This window comes from Salvia splendens, chromosome 22, assembly GCF_004379255.2.
Source record: "Salvia splendens isolate huo1 chromosome 22, SspV2, whole genome shotgun sequence".
Lineage (NCBI taxonomy): Eukaryota > Viridiplantae > Streptophyta > Magnoliopsida > Lamiales > Lamiaceae > Salvia > Salvia splendens.
In genome coordinates this window covers 17,940,498-17,957,907 of record NC_056053.1, presented here as the reverse complement: position 1 = coordinate 17,957,907, position 17,410 = coordinate 17,940,498, and the positions used below count along the sequence as shown (strand labels likewise).

The 17,410-nt window shown below is 40.7% G+C and overlaps 1 protein-coding gene and 2 pseudogenes across 1 annotated transcript; 2 read left to right on the top strand and 1 right to left on the bottom strand.

The window, feature by feature from the left end:
* Window positions 1-2,206: 2,206 nt before the first annotated feature.
* Window positions 2,207-3,115, top strand: LOC121786848 (annotated as a pseudogene).
* An 835-nt stretch (window positions 3,116-3,950) lies between these two features.
* LOC121785966 (programmed cell death protein 2-like) lies at window positions 3,951-7,471 on the bottom strand. Its single transcript, XM_042184462.1, has 10 exons — window positions 7,098-7,471; window positions 6,811-6,894; window positions 6,492-6,622; window positions 6,278-6,375; window positions 5,535-5,623; window positions 5,383-5,464; window positions 4,939-5,093; window positions 4,779-4,849; window positions 4,514-4,628; window positions 3,951-4,371 (listed from the first exon to the last, which is right to left on the bottom strand). Exons 1-10 carry the CDS (start codon window positions 7,296-7,298, stop codon window positions 4,204-4,206), a joined length of 1,194 nt encoding a protein of 397 aa, XP_042040396.1. The 5' UTR covers window positions 7,299-7,471; the 3' UTR covers window positions 3,951-4,203.
* Window positions 7,472-15,053: 7,582 nt separating this feature from the next.
* On the top strand, window positions 15,054-16,820 carry LOC121786847 (annotated as a pseudogene).
* The last annotated feature ends 590 nt before the right edge of the window (window positions 16,821-17,410 follow it).

Here is a 17,410-nt window from a genome sequence, read left to right as displayed (position 1 = left end):
CCAGCAATGATGTCATGCTGTCTCCGATGAATTCACAGCTGTCGTCCCATCTCTCTTCTCCTTCGCTGATTGTCGCCGGCAAAACACAGCGCCACCGCCGCCAATGTCGCGAGTTGAAGCCTCCGGCCTCCTCTGCCTCCCCTTCTCTTTTCTCGGCAACACAGAGCTACCGCCAAATTCGCGACGACTAGTGCACAGTCGCCGCTGTGGTTTGCTGCTGCTGCTCGCCCTCCATGTCCGACGCCGCCGTCGCTGAACCGCTGCACGGTTGCTTTCCTTCGCGCAGCTACTGCCCTTGTTCCCAATCTCTCTCTCTTTGCCCTCCGATCTGTACTCCGTCGTCATCGTCGGCGAGCTCGAAGGCTCAGCTCTCCGCCTATCTTCTTCCCTCATCGCCGTTGCGATTCGCCGCAGCCGCGACTCTCAATCATCGTTGTTGATCAGCCAGCGCTGCCGCCGCAGTGATGTTTCGGATCTCGGATACAACCGAGCAGCCACCGTTGAAGATACCTGCCGTGTCCAATTTCTAATCGCAAAGGCGCTAAGTCGCTGGCCATCGTTGTGGGGCCGGTAATGCCTCACTCAACACCTTCCCCCTCCGTTTAAAACTCTAAACATCGCCACCCATCTTCTCCCTCTCTCGGTCCTTTTGGTATTGAAAGAAAAATCTGACTTTGCTAAACTCTAATCTCTCTTTCTCTAATTTATAACTCTCGATTTTGTTGGAAATGGTTTAACTGAAGAAAAACGTGGAATTGATAGAATATATATCTCGATGGGAAAAGATTTGACTAATTATATTCCTCTTTTTCAGGGTGGTGGAGAGATTTGAGATAACGACCGCGGATTTGAAATTGTAGAATGATAGATATTCTTGGATTAAAATTAAGATGACTAATTTTGGGCTCAAAGAAGGAAGAATTTAAAAGTTTTGGGCTCATAACAAGTGGGTTCCTAATTGATAGTAAAAGAATAATTGTTTGCCAAAAAAAGTGAAATACTTCTCTCGACAAATAAATAAAAGCGAAAAAAAAATTTCAAGTGCACAAACAATATCACTTCGAGAACAAATAAAAATGGTAGAAAGAGTCGGGGTGTTACAGGTACATCCTAATTCTGCCTTCATAAAAAAAATAATCTCGTTTTCTGATTTGCTATATATGAAAATTAGTCTATTTCTGAAAAAAAATCACTACTATTATATTATTCATTTTTTTATCTTTCTCTCATAATATATCCCTACTTTCTCTTTCTCCTCCTATTTTACTCACACTATTTATTTCCATCTTATATTAAATCTTCAACAAACTCAATTATCAATTTAACATTTACTAGGAGATCACATGTATAATCTAAACTTTCTTGAATCACTTAGATTTGGGACACACACTAGAACAAATATAATATGATTAATCTCCAACACGCAACTGCTAAAAGTTTAGAGTATCTCCAATAGCAATAGCCCAGCCATAGCCCAGCCACAAACTCCTCCTTCCAGATATATGTTAATCCGGAGGATCAGGACAAGACCACTTTTACGTGCCCTTTGGTACGTACGCTTATCAGGGAATGCCTTTTGGGCTCTGCAATGCTCATGTGACTGCTAGTAATATTTCAATATAAGCTTTTATTAAATTGTGGGTTCAATTTAATTAGTAAAAAACTAATTAGGGTGAGCCCATATCCAAAACCTTCCATAGATCCCTGACTGGACCCAATATGAACTTAATATAAATATGAGAATAAATGAGACAGAAAATGCACCTTTTCCTATATGAAAATTTTCGTCCCTCTCTCATTATTAAAGGAGACGGATTTTTCTTCAGCTCCCTCTGTGGGGAATTTCTGTCTTCTTTATTCGTGTCCTAGTATTTTAATAAGATCAGTCCACCCAGATATCGAGATACAGTTTGGGAACCAGTCATAAGATCCATGGTCTAGTATTGAAGATCATCGTGGAGAAGGCCAAGCAAACGTCGATTCTTTGAAGAATCAAATCGGTAACTCTAAACCATATAAATCATGTTTTAGTATTTACTTTCTCTGAGCATGACTTATTTGCGTTCTATCATGCAATTCTGTGTTAACATGTGAATAGATTAATTCCTTAATCTGTCAAATAGATCATACGTCTGGTTTATTTGTTTTGTACAAGTCTTCCTCTGTGCAAGGGGATTCAAACTCGTGCAATCTATTCGAGGGGGAAATGAGAGATATTTTGTTTCACCACATAAAATTATTTGATTCTTTGTTTTCAAAGAATTGTCATGATAGACCAGATCAATCATTTATAGGATTAGATGTTGTGGTGCTGAAAAGTGGTTGGGATGAATATGGGCTTAAGCTACAACAAACCAACCAGCAAGGTCCATGTTAGGAAGACGCGGTTACAATCTTCATCCGTTTCCGGACTCGCGTTCGGAAGTGAGATGTCTGGCGGGATGTCCGACGAGCTGGCCGAGCATCTTCATGTGTACGACTCGGTGAATGGCATCGATCTGAAGACGGCGAAGGGGAGGGGCGCATACATCAAAGACATATTCCTATCGGATGTCTACATGGAAAACGTGCAGCGAGGAATCAAGGCAACAAGTCAGTTCACGAATCACCCCGATGATAAATATGATCCCAATGCCCTCCCAGTCATCGCCGCCATAAGCTTTAGTGGTATCGTTGTCATAAATATCACCACAGCCGGGGTATTCTCCGGTATAGACAAGTCCCCATTCACGTCCATATGCCTCTCCAACGTCTCCCTCACTGCTTCGTATGACCCATCCTCATCTTGGATGTGCGCTTATGTTGAGGGGTCGTCTGTAAATGTGTTGCCCGACCCTTGCCCGGAGCTCCAAGTCTCGTGGTCTAGCCCCTCCTCCGATTGCTTCTTCTTGTTGAATTCAAACTGCCAAGTTGCAGCCTTGTGAAATTCTTCCCATATTAAGTTCTTAGCCATTCTTTCATTGAACCGTGGGGGAGAGATACACGAGTTATCCCGTGCCAGTGCCAGTGCGATCTTCAGTAGGACAGAAGAGGAGGTGGAATATCCCGTGCCAGTGTTGCGTACGATCTCCAGTAGGACAGAAGAGGAGGTGGAATATCATCGTCCGAGAGGCAGTTCGCGGCTGTCGACGGTAGATTATGTGTACAATATCAGTTCTTTCTTTCATGTATAAGAAAAAAGTTTTGGTAGTGTAGGATTTTCAAATGTATGTTTGTCTTGAAATTCTTTTCCTAATCATTTTTTATTCACATTTGTACGTCTTCTTCAATAGGATATTTGTGACATCGAACTTGCTCGGAATACCTTTAGTTTAGGGAGTACTCCCTCCGTCCGCGAATAAGAGTCCCATTTTTTCTATTTTAGTCCGTCCGCGAATAAGAGTCTCGGTTCAATTTTACCATAAATGGTAATAGAGTTCCACCTTCTACTAACTAATTCCACTCACATTTAATTTAAAATTAATATATACAAGTAGGACCCCTATTCCACTAACTTTTTTCCCCCCACTTTTCTTAACATTTCTTAAAACCCGCGTCACCAATAAATGAGACTCCTAATGGCGCACGGAGGGAGTATTATTTATTGGTTTAATTACCTATAAAAGTAGGCAGTTTGATCAAATTCTTGTTTATTCTATATTTTGCAAAATATGAACTATAAATCACAAAGTTTCAAATCAGAACGGTTCCATTTGACTAAATTTATTTTGCTTATTTTTTACTATGTTTTAGTTTCTTTGGTTTAAAATTTTGATTAAATTTTGTGATTTTATAAGCAATGTGTAGAGCAATAAATAAGAATTACAAATAAATTACATTTTCAAAAGCCAATTATTTTCTTAACGTAAAAATAGATTAAAGGCCAATTATTTTAAGATTAAATATGTTAAATTCATGTGTATTACCTTCACCAAACAACAACACTCCGACTCTGATCATGTAGTAGAGTATTTAAACGACAAAAATGGCCCATGATTATCAACCTTGTATGTGTATTCCCAATCATAAAAGTAAAAAATCAACTCTGTAATAATCTAATACGACGTCTTCCCACCAAAAAAATAGGACAAACCAAAAACAAAAAAAAGATGATGCAACTCACCATATCCCTTTCATGTGAGAATTGCAGACAAGAATACGAGCATATTTGCGGTTTCCCAACTTTGTCTTAGCACGACTACAAAATTCGCTCTCTCTCGGCATTCATTGGTGCGATATAGACTGACTAGCAAGTTGAACCCAAGCAAATTCCTCTTTGTAACTCGCACCACCTTCACACGAGGCCTCACATGTGTACACGGCGATGGTGGCCCAGTCGAGAGAATCCCTGTTGTCTTCCACATGGAAGAAGTAGAGTATCTGGGGTAAAACCTACAAGAGTCCAACAAAAGAAGAATCAGTATAGGAATCAAATGTGGTTGCTGTCGAAAGCCGGTAGAGCAACGACATAATCTTAAAGAAAACCAACTCATTCCACTTTATTGGACGAAATGTGAATGGTAGAACCACTAACCTGAAATTCAAAGGCACGTGTGCCACCACAATGGTTGCACCTAGGAATATCGGCTCTTGACGGCCGGCCACTAGAAACGGGCCATAATGGATTTGCTTGAGAGGAGCTAGAGTATCTGCTCATCAAAGAAACAGATGTGAAGTTAAGAAAGCAACCGATGATCTAGCAACTCGTTTCAAAGATTTCGCTAGACATAGAAAAATGCAATGTCTATGAAAATGGAGATTGGAGACACAGTTCGTTATATCCAATTCCGACTGATCACCTTAAGACTTGTTCGGGAGCTGAAGATATTCTCTCTTGGAAAGATGCCCAACTACTATTGTCATCAGATGCCTACGCAATAATTAAGAAAATTAGATTTTAACTATTTATTTAAGAATTAAGCCCAGAAATAAGAGATTACAGAGATGAGAAAAAATCACCTGGAAATAATTCATAAGATTTCCATCAGAACCCTCTGTCCGGCTTCTAGAAACCAATGCATTACCAGATCCATTATCACTGGATATTGGCTCATCAAATTCACTCTCATCCTCGCATGTGATCTCATACTCGGGCCAAAGGGAGTTGCTTGCAGCTGTTTGGCAATAAAAATCATGAAGCCACATTGCTTCAGAATGAATGATTAATTCTTATCATTGGACACTGAAGTAAATAGTTAAGAAACTTCCACAATCCAACAATGTTTCACTCCAGTACCAAGGACACGTACTAACAATATTCTATTGTAATCAGCATATGACTGGAATATGCATATTTAAAGTTCAGCGCATATAGAGGAACCTTTACTTCTTCAAATTAAGCATACGAGCATGGGTCAACACAAGCCACATACTATAATCATTGGTGTTGTCTAGAACTATTACCCAATTCAGACTCATCGCCAGATGGCTCCAACTGTTGGCATAGGACTCTATGACTTGAGCTACTGGATCGCCAGTGAGCAGCCTGCAAGTATTCCATTTGTTATCTGAAGCTCAAAACCATATGTCATGCCTTGCTGAGCTAAGTTAATTACCTGGTGATTCCCAGAACAATAGCGCACTCTTCTACAGCTACTACAAATTTTGTCTCCTTTCCATGACCGACACCAATCACATAGCATTGCTGGAACATTCTATTAATCATCAGTGTACATTCAAATTAATATGTTACATAAAATCATAACATGCAGCCCTCTAGAACTACAAAAAAAGACCTATACAGAAGATAAGATAAAAATTACGAGTACCTTAGTAGAAACATTCTGGGAAACACACTGAAGGAACAAGGATAATGAAACGAATCCTTACTCCTGCCTAGCCTCTATACCCAATTGACTAAACAGTAATTATACATCTACCATAATGTCCTACTATCTAAATAGAAGCCATTTACCAATCTTCAGCCGAGGAAGGGTCCAATACAAATGACTGAGCAACCAAACAAACACAAACAATATCCGAACCAATGAAAACAGATTAAGAAATAACTAAGCAGGCCCTCCCGACTTGCAGGCATATACACAGCACACCAATACCATCTTTCTATCTCAATACTATAGCACTTCTCAGTTTCTCTCATCTGTAGGTGCAATGCCATATTGTGTTCTGCACAATTCCCACCACATTAATATAAATTTCTTCCTATCCAAAGCTTTGCACCCCAAAATTTAACCATTAAAGCTATCGCCATTGCAATAGTTGAGTACTCGACAAGAATTTTCAACCAAACCAACAACCTATACACAGGAGATGTACATAAAAATTACCAAAACATTACCTCCAGCTGTCAATGGCTGCTGACTCCCATCTTCAGCAGGAGCCTCACTAGAGTAGAAGGGGTTCACCCGTGGCAATTGACACCGAAAAACCTTGATACTGTTAAAGGCATTTTGTTATCGGAAACATGACATAGCAAGTAATAAATCAATTGATCATTTCAACTTCATATGTATTGTAACAATTTTAGAGATAACGAACGAGAAAACACTTACCTTCTGGACTGGACTTCTGGAGACCGCCTCCACTGCTCAAGCTGATCACGAAGAAGACAGGACATTGACGAACACATGAAAATGAACAGTGTTAGGTGAAAAGTTGATTCCTCAGGTAAAGGCGCGTAAACCTACTCAAACAAAAATAATGAGAAAGAGAAATTAGACGAGTTTACAGTTTATACTCCTTCCGTCCACAAAATATAGTCTTGTTTCTTCAATTTTTTTCTGTCAACCAAAATTAATCTATATGTTTCAATGATAAATTTCGCTCTATAATGAGGTGAGTCTAATTTCCCGTAACAATCTATTTCATTACCTGAATCAGAAACTGCAAAGGCTCACGGCAAAAATCACAAAGACTGGAGCTTCCCGAAGGCAAATTAATGGGATCCAACCATGCCTAAATCACAAAAAAATCATAATCAGATTTCGAAATATTCATAATAATCCTTGAAACAGTAATATATTAATGCATATGCTCTCCATAACCTTCACATCACCAGGAAACAAACATATGAGTATAATTACACAAGTGATACAGCTCGAAATCCAAATCTGAAAGTGAAATCACAAAATTTAACAATGGAAGCCAATTTAAATTACTGGTGAACCGCCAGCTTTACTCGGGAAGTATTGGCGGCGCGATGACCAAGGATTTTGAGGCATCTCCGCAAACCCTAAAGTCATAGGAATCTGATCCTCTCCATCGTCAATTTCATCACTGTCTGCATCCTCTACGTCGTCGCCTTCATCCTCCTCTATCTGCAAAGACCTGAAGTTCTCCTCTTCGAAATCAACGTCCATCTCTGTCGAAGAACTTCGCAACTTTCAGTTTACGAACTTCAATCCGATTTGGGAACAAAATCGACAGTTAATCGGATTTGAAGAAGAAGAAAGGGGAGGCGCTGCTATTGCCTCAACTAGGGATTGAAGAAAATTGGTAATGGGAGAATGAATTGGGCAAGAAGAAGTCACGATGGAAAAGAAGTATATTTGGGGCTCATTTTATTTTATGGCTTTTGGGCCAATTTATTAGGGTTTAGTGTAAGGCTTTTGGGCCAATTTATTACTTATTTTGAGGAGTGTATAGGTGTTGTGCCTGATTTCATTGTTTACTGCTGGGCCTCTTAATATATTTGGGGCTCATTTTATTTTAAGGCTTTTGGGCCAATTTATTACTTGTTTTGGGGGAGTGTATAGGTGTTGGGCCTGATTTCATTGTTTTCTGCTGGGCCTCTTAATGAAAATTATGAGCTAAGATTTTAATTAGTGAAGTGGGCTGTCTGTTAATAGAAATTAATTATGAATCGGAAATATTAGTAGATGACTTTAATTGTTTGCTAAATAGAAAGGTGTCAATCGGGCTAGAACAATTACGTACATATGTATTAAAATACAATTAACGACATGAAAGAAAATGAAGAGTTCATTTCCGAACTAGAATATTCGACTACACCCCAAACTACACCTTAACTTACATACTTTAATGCATGTGGGTTTATGAGTTTATGAGTTTGAGAAAAGAGTCATGACTACAAGTACAATAATATAATCAGCGGGCCTTTTTTTCTCTTCAATCACGGACCACATCTTTCTGAGGCCCGATAGTTCAGCCCGACGACGGAGGGATGGCGGCCAGAAGGTCAACCCATTAGCAGATCAATCTGCTCTTCCTCCTATGGATACAAGAACCTGCATGATACAAGCAATGCTAATTAAATCAATTGAGGTACCAAAGACTAGTAAACAAGTTAAGTAAGAGTAAGAGACATCTACACTTCCAAAGGGGACTTGGAGTATTGCCTAAAATGGCAGGAATGCAACTGCACTCCCCCTCCCACAACAAGTTGCATGAGAAAGACAAGGCTCATAATTACTCCTTGAAACAAGCCAAAAGGGCAGCCTGCAAAACCAGCTGCACTCCCCTACTCCCAACAGCTCCTGCCTCCTCTCTATGTGCTACCTGCAACAATCAAACAATGGGAGTTATTAGCTAAGTACTAGGTAGCCATATGGGAATAAGATGGAGTTAATAGTCAAGTACTATGTACTACAAATAACATCAAAATTCTTAAACGAAAGTGCTGCAGAGAGGATTAAACGAGGGGATTTGTTGCAGGAAAAGAACAAGAAATACAACAGCTCCAATTAAGACTTCACGAGTACATACACCTGCCTATAAAATCCCCTCCACACCACCTTTGAACACTCTTTTACACATCTTTGAAATTTCAGCCATAATAGCAAGTTTGAGAGTGAGAGAGCTTGGAGTAGAGTTTTGACAAACTCATAGTTTAGGATGTTTAGATGGGTGATTAACACATGTTGTTGAATCTTTTGAGGTATAAAGTATAGGTTTCATCCATTTATTTGCTACTTTTAGAGTTAACGAGTTTGTCGGAGTTTTGATGCAAAAACAGGTCTAAAACGGGCAAAACGGAGCGAACGAGCTGATTCCAGAGAGTTCGCCCGGCCGGTCGTTTTCCATGTACAAAACGCCCGGTCGGACGTTTGAGCAGAGAGAACAGAAAGTTCGCCCGGCCGGGCATTTTTCATCCGACAAATCGCCCGGCCGGTCGTTTCCTACTGACGCCCACTTTTGCCTCTTTCTCACTCCGGATATAAAAGGGTTCTCACTCATTTTCGAACCCTAACTTTCCCCACTGCAAAATCAAGAGAAAAATCGAGAGATTCAAGAGGATTGAAGGTAAGGAGGCTTCCATCTTCAAGAGATTGAAGAAGAAGACTCTCCCCAACATCAATTCCACCTTAGGGAATTCTATTTTCCATTTCTATCCATGTTTTCCTTTGTTTCATTTGTATTTTCTTTTGTTTTAGCTTCCACTATGAGTAGTTAAGTTTTTATTAGGGATTTGGTGAAGTTTGTATGGAATCCATGGGGTTAAACCTTGATTTGTGCTTACATATTTCATTTGTGTTGGCTTTGTTGGTTATTGAGCTTTTATTATCCAATTGCATAGCTACCAATTTGATATATCTTGTTCTAATTGTTGACATTGAGAGATGCATGATTAGAATGGTTAGGTAATTAACAACTACGTGCGTTACATGTGATCGAGAGATGCATGAGCTAGAGAGAAGGCTTGGGCCCGTTGTTCTTAGGAGTCGAACTTGACTTGTAGGGAGGAGACTCCGACATTAGACCCACGAGTTAGATGCACCCGAGAGGGGGTGTAACCAAGTTTTCCGACCTTCCTAGTCACACATGAGACCTAATAGATGAGCATAATCCCTAGGTGACACCCGTGATCCATACCAACGGATCCATATCCCTACCTTTTCCCAATTTGTGTGAAAACCATCCTTTTACTTGTTTTACGTTCTTAATTCGCTCTTATTTGCTTACTCGTTCTTTGTTCTTAGTTAAGAAAAACCAAAAACCCCATTTTAGTCGTCTAGATAGTGTTTGACATTGCATCGTAGTACTTAAATCGGCATTTAGTCTTCGTGGATTGATAATTTTAACTTGCCACGTGCTACATACCCCATACACTTGTGGGTGACATATTGATTGCAAAATTAGCATGAGTCAAGTTTCTGCAGAGTTCTTGCAGGCAGTTCCTACAATCTGGGGTGATGAGGATGGGCGCGCTCACTAAAGCTTTCTTCAAGTTCTCAAAGGCTTGTAAACAATCAGAGGTAAAATTAAATTTCACATCTTTTTCAAGCAATTTACAAAGAGGTTTAGAGATTTTGGAGAAATCCTTGATGAATCTCCGGTAGAACCCTGCATGCCCTAAAAAACTTCTCACTGTCTTCTCATTGGATAGAGGTGAGAGTTTCTCAATGGCTGCAATCTTTGCCCTGTCAACTTCGATCCCTGCAGAAGACACTTTATGCCCTAGAACTACACCTTCTTTCACCATAAAGTGACATTTTTCTCAATTAAGCACAAGGTTAGTTTCTACGCATCTCTGCAAAAGTTTACCTAAATTTTCAAGACAATGATCATAAGATTTGCCAAACACAGAAAAATCATCCATAAAAACCTCAATCACTTGCTCAATCAAATCATGAAATATAGCCATCATACATCTCTGAAAAGTGGCAGGAGCATTACATAAGCCAAAAGACATCTTCCTATAAGCATAAATACCATAAGGACAAGTGAAAGCAGACTTATGTTGATCTTCGGGAGCAATTACAATTTGATTATAACCAGAATAGCCATCAAGAAAGCAGTAGTAATCATATCCCCCTAGTCTATCAAGTATCTGATCAATGAAAGGTAAAGGGAAGTGATCTTTCATAGTGGCTGCATTTAGCATCCTATAATCAATGCAAACTCTCCAACTTGTAGCTACTCTTGTGGCTATCATCTCTCCATCCTCACCGGGCACTACAGTCATCCCCCATTTCTTAGCTACTACTTGAGTAGGACTTACCCATTCACTATCAGATATGGCATAGATAATCCCTGCATTTAGTAACTTAATCAATTATTTCCTCACTACATCTTGCATGATAGGATTAAGCCTACGTTGATTTTGCACACGAGGTTTATGCCCTTCCTCAAGTAAAATTCTATGCATGCATGTGATTGGGCTAATCCCTTTCAAGTCACTAATAGACCATTCTATCGCAGATCTATACTTGTTTAGCACACACAACAGCTTTTCACACTCTTTTTCACTCAACGCAGCAGACACAACAACTGGAAAAGTGTTATCTGGCCCTAGAAATGCGTACCTGAAATGTTCGGGGAGTGGCTTCAGCTCTACCTTAGGTGGTCCTCTTGGCTTTTCCAACGTTTTCTTTCTATCTTCCTCCTCTTCGGGGGTACGTACTTGCAAGAATGCATTCCCCTTTTGAGGGATTCTTTCGGGGAGCACCTCAAGTTCTGCAATCATAGCACATATATTAGCAGCACAAGTAGATAAATCCGTAGTAGGAGTGAAGGAATTTATGAGACAAGAGGGGATCCTGAGTTTGATGATATGTGATTTCTACTTCCCTCACACAATCCGTGACAACTTGGATGACGCTACATTCTTGATAGCCTTCTGCCCCTTCTTTTCCATGAAATTTTAGGGCGTCGTAGATGTTGAAGGTGATACTCTCATCATGTAATTTCAAAGTCAATTCCCCCTTCTGTACATCTATCATGGCCCCGCCAGTGGCTAAAAATGGCCTTCCAAGTATTAACAGCACCTTCTTGTCTTCCTACATGTCCAACACAACAAAATCAGCCGGAAAAATAAATTCTCCTACTATTATCAAGACGTCTTCTACGACCCCCATTGGAGTTGTTGTGCTTCTGTCTGCCATGGCAAAGTAATCGAGGTGGGCGGATGTTATCAACATCGAGCTTCCAGTAAAAAAAACTAAGGCATCAAATTAATACTGGATCCAAGATCACACAATGCTCTACCTTTCACATCATTCCCTAAAACACAAGATAATGTAAAACTCCCTGGATCTTTGTGTTTAGTGGGCAATCCTTTTTGAAGGATAGCACTGTAGTTTTCTGTTAAGCCCACTGTCTCATACTTTCCTCACTTCCTCTTCTTAGCGACCACATCTTTCAAGAACTTGGCGTAGTTGGGCATTTGTTGCAGAGCATCCACCAATGGAAAATTGATGTGGACTTTGCTCATGGCCTCCAAGAATTTGGCAAACTGGGCGTCAAGCTTCTTACTCTTCAATCGTTGAGGATATGGAAATGTGACACTGCTGTGTGGCGGAGCGTCCAGCTGTTGCCTCTCGGTCGGCGGATCGCCGCGATGAGGTGTGGCGGCCGCCGGAACTTCATCAGTGTCTGTTCCAGAATCGAGCTCAACTAGCTGGGGAATATCTGGCGGACCGCCGTGAGGTTGTGCGGCAGACCGCCGCACGTTATCGGCTGATACGTTGTCGGGTGATTTTTCTGCTTCCTTCCTTCCCCTGCCTAGGTCTCTTGCCTCCGGGGGTTGGTATGTGGTCACGCTACGTAGCTGCACAACATGACACTTTCCCTTTGGATTGATTTCTGGCAAGCTAGGAAGCGTCCCCGGGGTATGTTTGCTCCCTATGGCTGTAGCTAGGATCCCTATATTGAATTCCAGCATCCCGACTTGAGTGACAAGATTTTTCAATCCTCTCTCCAAGATGTTTGTATTTCTTTCCACGTTTTCCAACCTCTGATTTGTTACCTTCCTATGTTCAAGAACTTCAGCGATGCAGATTTCCAACAGTTCTTCCCAATTGGAGCGGGGTTGATCTTCCATACCTGCACATATTTCAGAATAATCATCAGAACAGTAATCTTGTGCATTGTAGGAGTAATTAGAGCAGTCTGGGTTATAGTATGATCCCCCATGGTCGGGGCTATAGCACTCTTCGTAGTACCCTCCTTGCTGCTCATCATAGTAACCGTATAGATTCTCCATGCCCGTGGGGAAATCCATTAAAACAAAAAGAAACTAAAAAAATAAAAATGAAAGCAATCAAAATCCAAAGTAGTAAAATTGTTCGTTTGAAGATATCACTCCAATGTGAATTGTCTTCCCCGGCAACGGTGCCAAAAACTTGATGCACTATTTTTTAGCACTATTAATACCTGCAAGTATACAGAATAGCAATAGTATAGCTAAAGGTCAGTACCGGATATCGAACACGGGGAAAACAAACGCAAAGTGTCTATCTTCTACTAAAACTCAATTACTATCTGGATGACCGAAAGATTTTGGAAACTTTTGAAAACTGAAAGCAATTGCAAGCAAATAACAACTTGCTGCAGATAAAACACAGAGATAAGGGAATTCCAGGGATGTGCGTTCACAGTTATGGTTATACAAATTCTAAACTACAATACCCTAGCACAGTTATTACTTTGATAGAACGAGTCACCTAGCTTATGCTCATACGATGCAAACGTTGATTACTAATATTAGGGTTGTCAATCCTAACACGTAACTCCGAAAAGCTCCTAAGACCCTTGAAAAGTCCTCACTCTCAATTAACAGTGTCGTTTTAAAGGAAACTAATTATAGTGTCTACTAAGTGGACCTAATTCGCTAGAACTCTCTCACAGTTATGAAGCAAATTATGTTGGATCAACACAGAATGTGTCACTCGGACGTGAAGTGTCAAAAATAACTTAGGGAAGAAACAAAGTAAAAACAAAATGGATATTAAATAGAAAATAAGAATTGTATAACTAAAGTCGTTACTAACACATCCCTAGAATCCTATGGATTTAGTTACACATGATGTAATAATCTAAATACATAGATTGAAGGGAATATAATTGGAACATAAAACTAAAGCAAATAAAACCCGTAGGTTGAATCCTTGTCGTTCTTGATGTTCTTGAATTCTTCTTCAACTCCTTGCACAATGACGTACTCTAGCTTTTAATCTCTAGGAATTATGTTGCAAAAAGAAGCTCTCATTTGATGAAGCTTGAGGGCCTATTTATAGGGGAAAGACACTCCTCATTGTAGAAGGAAAAGATCTTCAAAATACGGGCCGCTACGCTTCACTGGCCGTCGGGCGCTGGCGGTCGCCGGTTGCCGTCTGAACTCCAGATTTCCATACTTTGCATTTTTACTCCCTTTTTCGGCTCAAATATGCACATTTCTCACAAAACACGTCAAAATACCAAAATGTATGAAATATTCAAATTATGGACATGTAATGTGATTTTGACATTAAAAACGAACCAAATAATGGCCTTAAAACAGTGCAAAATCTGAGCGTTTCAACGGGATGACGTATGTGCATCGACTACAGGAAGCTAAATGCAGCCACGCGGAAGGATCACTTTCCCATTCCCTTTATCGACCAGATGCTGGAGAGACTGGCAGGAAAACAATACTTCTGTTTCCTTGATGGGTATAGCGGCTACTTCCAGATATATGTTAATCCGGAGGATCAGGACAAGACCACTTTTACGTGCCTCTTTGGTACGTACGCTTATCAGGGAATGCCTTTTGGGCTCTGCAATGCTCCTGTGACTGCTAGTAATATTCCAATATAAGCTTGTATTAAATTGTCGGTTCAATTTAATTAGTAAAAAGCTAATTAGGGTGAGCCCATATCCAAAACCTTCCATAGATCCCTGACTGGGCCCAATATGAACTTAACATAAATAGGAGAATAAATGAGACAGAAAATGCACTTTTTCCTATATGAAAATTTTCGTCCCTCTCTCATTATTAAAGGAGACGGATTTTTCTTCAGCTCCCTCTGTGGGGAATTTCTGTCTTCTTTATTCGAGTCCTAGTATTTTGATAAGATTAGTCCACCCAGATATCGAGATACAGTTTGGGAACCAGTCAGAAGATCCGTGGTCTAGTATTGAAGATCATCGTGGAGAAGGCCCAAGCAAACGTCGATTCTTTGAAGAATCAAATCGGTAACTCTAAACCATATAAATCATGTTTTAGTATTTACTTTTTTTGAGCATGAATTATTTGCGTTCTATCATGCAATTCTGTGTTAACATGTGAATAGATTAATTCCATAATCTGTCAAATAGATCATATGGAAATATACTTCAAGGTAACAAAACCTAAATATGGTAGGAGATATTTTAGGCTCCATAATTAACACGGCGACGTGTTCCTCCTCCGCCTGGGGCAGCGCAACCTCGCCGTGGCCTCATCCCCCGACCTAGCGAATGAGGTGCTCCACGCACAGGGTGTGGCGTTCGGGTCACGCCCCCTCAACTTGGTGTATGACATCCTGATGGGCAGAGGCATGGACATGACCTTCTCCGTCTACGGCGACCACTGGCGGAAGATGCGCCACGTCATGACAGCGCCCTTCTTCACCGCCAAGGTGGCGCAGTAGCACCGCGCGGGCTGGGAGGCTGAGGCCGCCTCGGTGGTGGACGAGGTGAAGGCGATGAATAAGGAGGAGGAGCCGATTGTTGTGATTCGAAAGCGGCTCCAGCCGATGATGTACAATAATGTTTATCGGATTTTGTTTGATCAGAGATTTGAGAGCGATGAGGATCCTTTGTTTGTGGAATTGAAGATGTTGAATGGTGAGAGGAGTCATTTGGCGCAGAGCTTCGAGTATAACTATGGCGATTTCATCCCCGTTTTGAGGCCCTTTCTCAGAGGTTATCTCAATATCTGTCGCCGTGTCGCCGAGAGGAGGTCGCGCCTCTTCAAGGATCAATTCGTTCAGATCCGAAAGTAAATTTCTTTAATTTATATAATTTTTTACTACTCCCTCCGTCCCACAAAGATTGTCCCATTTTTTTATTTCCGTCCGTCCCACAAAGCTTTGTCTCATTTAATTTTTTACCATTTTTTGTAGTGGACTCCATATTCCACTAATTCATTACTACTCACATTTTATTATAAAACTAATATATAAAAGTAGGACCCACCTTCCACTAACTTTTTCAACTCATTTTTCATTACATTTCTTAAAACTCGTGCCCGATCAAAGTGAGACATTCTTTATGGGACGGAGGGAGTATTATTTTCTTCTACTACTAATAAATGGGTGCATTCATTTATATACATATATATACAGGAAGCTCGTGAGCATGGAGGAGGCGACCGAGAAATGCGGGATAGATCACATACTTGAAGCCCAGCTGAAGGGAGAGTTGAATGAGGAAAATGTCCTTTGCATTGTTGAGAATATCAATTCTACTGGTATTTATCTATCTACATATATATTTCTCCTATTAACATTTTGTGTCTGTTCAGTTGTCATGACTAATTATCATGACACAGATGTTACCCCATAATAGTTATTATGCAAATTAAATTGATTAAATTCAGGAATTGAGACAACTCTATGGGGGATGGAGTGGTGCATTGCTGAGCTAGTGAACCACCCGGACATCCAGACCAAGCTACGCCTAGAGCTCGACATGGTCCTCGGGCCGGGAGTCCAGATAACGGAGCCCGACATCGCCAGGCTCCCGTACCTCCAGGCGGTGATCAAGGAGAGCCTCCGTCTCTGGACGCCCGTGCCACTCCTGGTGCCCCACATGAACCTCGAGCACGCCAAGCTCGGGGGGTTCGACATCCCGGCAGAGAGCAAGGTGTTGGTGAACGCGTGGTGGTTGGCCAACAACCCGGACCACTGGAAAAAGCCGGAAGAATTCAGGCCGGAGAGGTTCGTAAAGGAGGAAGCTGGAGTCGAGGTCAACGGTAACGACTACAGGTTCCTCCCATTCGGGGTGGGCCGGAGGAGCTGCCCCGGGATTCTTCTCGCCATGCCTATGCTCGGGATCACCATAGGCCGCCTCGTCCACAATTTCGAGCTGCTTCCTCCCCCGGGCCACTCCAATATCGTCCACAGTTCAGCCTCCACATTTCGAACCACTCCGCCATTCTCATGAAGCCCATAATTTAATTGGATGGAAACACAAATAAAAATAAAACCTCTCTTTCAACATATCTTAATTATGTTGTAATGAATAATAATGATCTTAATTTGTAGTCTCGTAGTTGGATAACGAGATCAAATAAAGTACTAATAAAAGCTGAATAATTGCGTTGTTCTTGGATTTTCGTAATGGCTAAACTGGATAACATTTCACGGACGGAGGGAGTATAATATATCGTCTTGACATATTATAATAGTAATATCATTATACTATATTATTGTTATTATTTTGTGAACGTATAACTATATGAATATATGCAAATTGCCGGAAAAATTGGTTTCGGATACAGATTTTTGCCGTAACTTTCAAAATCAACCCAAAAAACCATGAAATGTGGATTTGTGCGTAACTATTCTATGCCGATCAAAATCAGGTCGATGTATTGGTGATTGGTGATGTATTCCAACCAAATTAACAACCTTATTTTCTTTATTAGTAGACAATATCGTTGAACTCATCGGCGGTACAATTTCACGACTGTCATGTCAAATACAATTCAGAAATTTTTTTATTACGGGATATATGAAAAAAGATCCAAATTCGTAATCCAGATTTG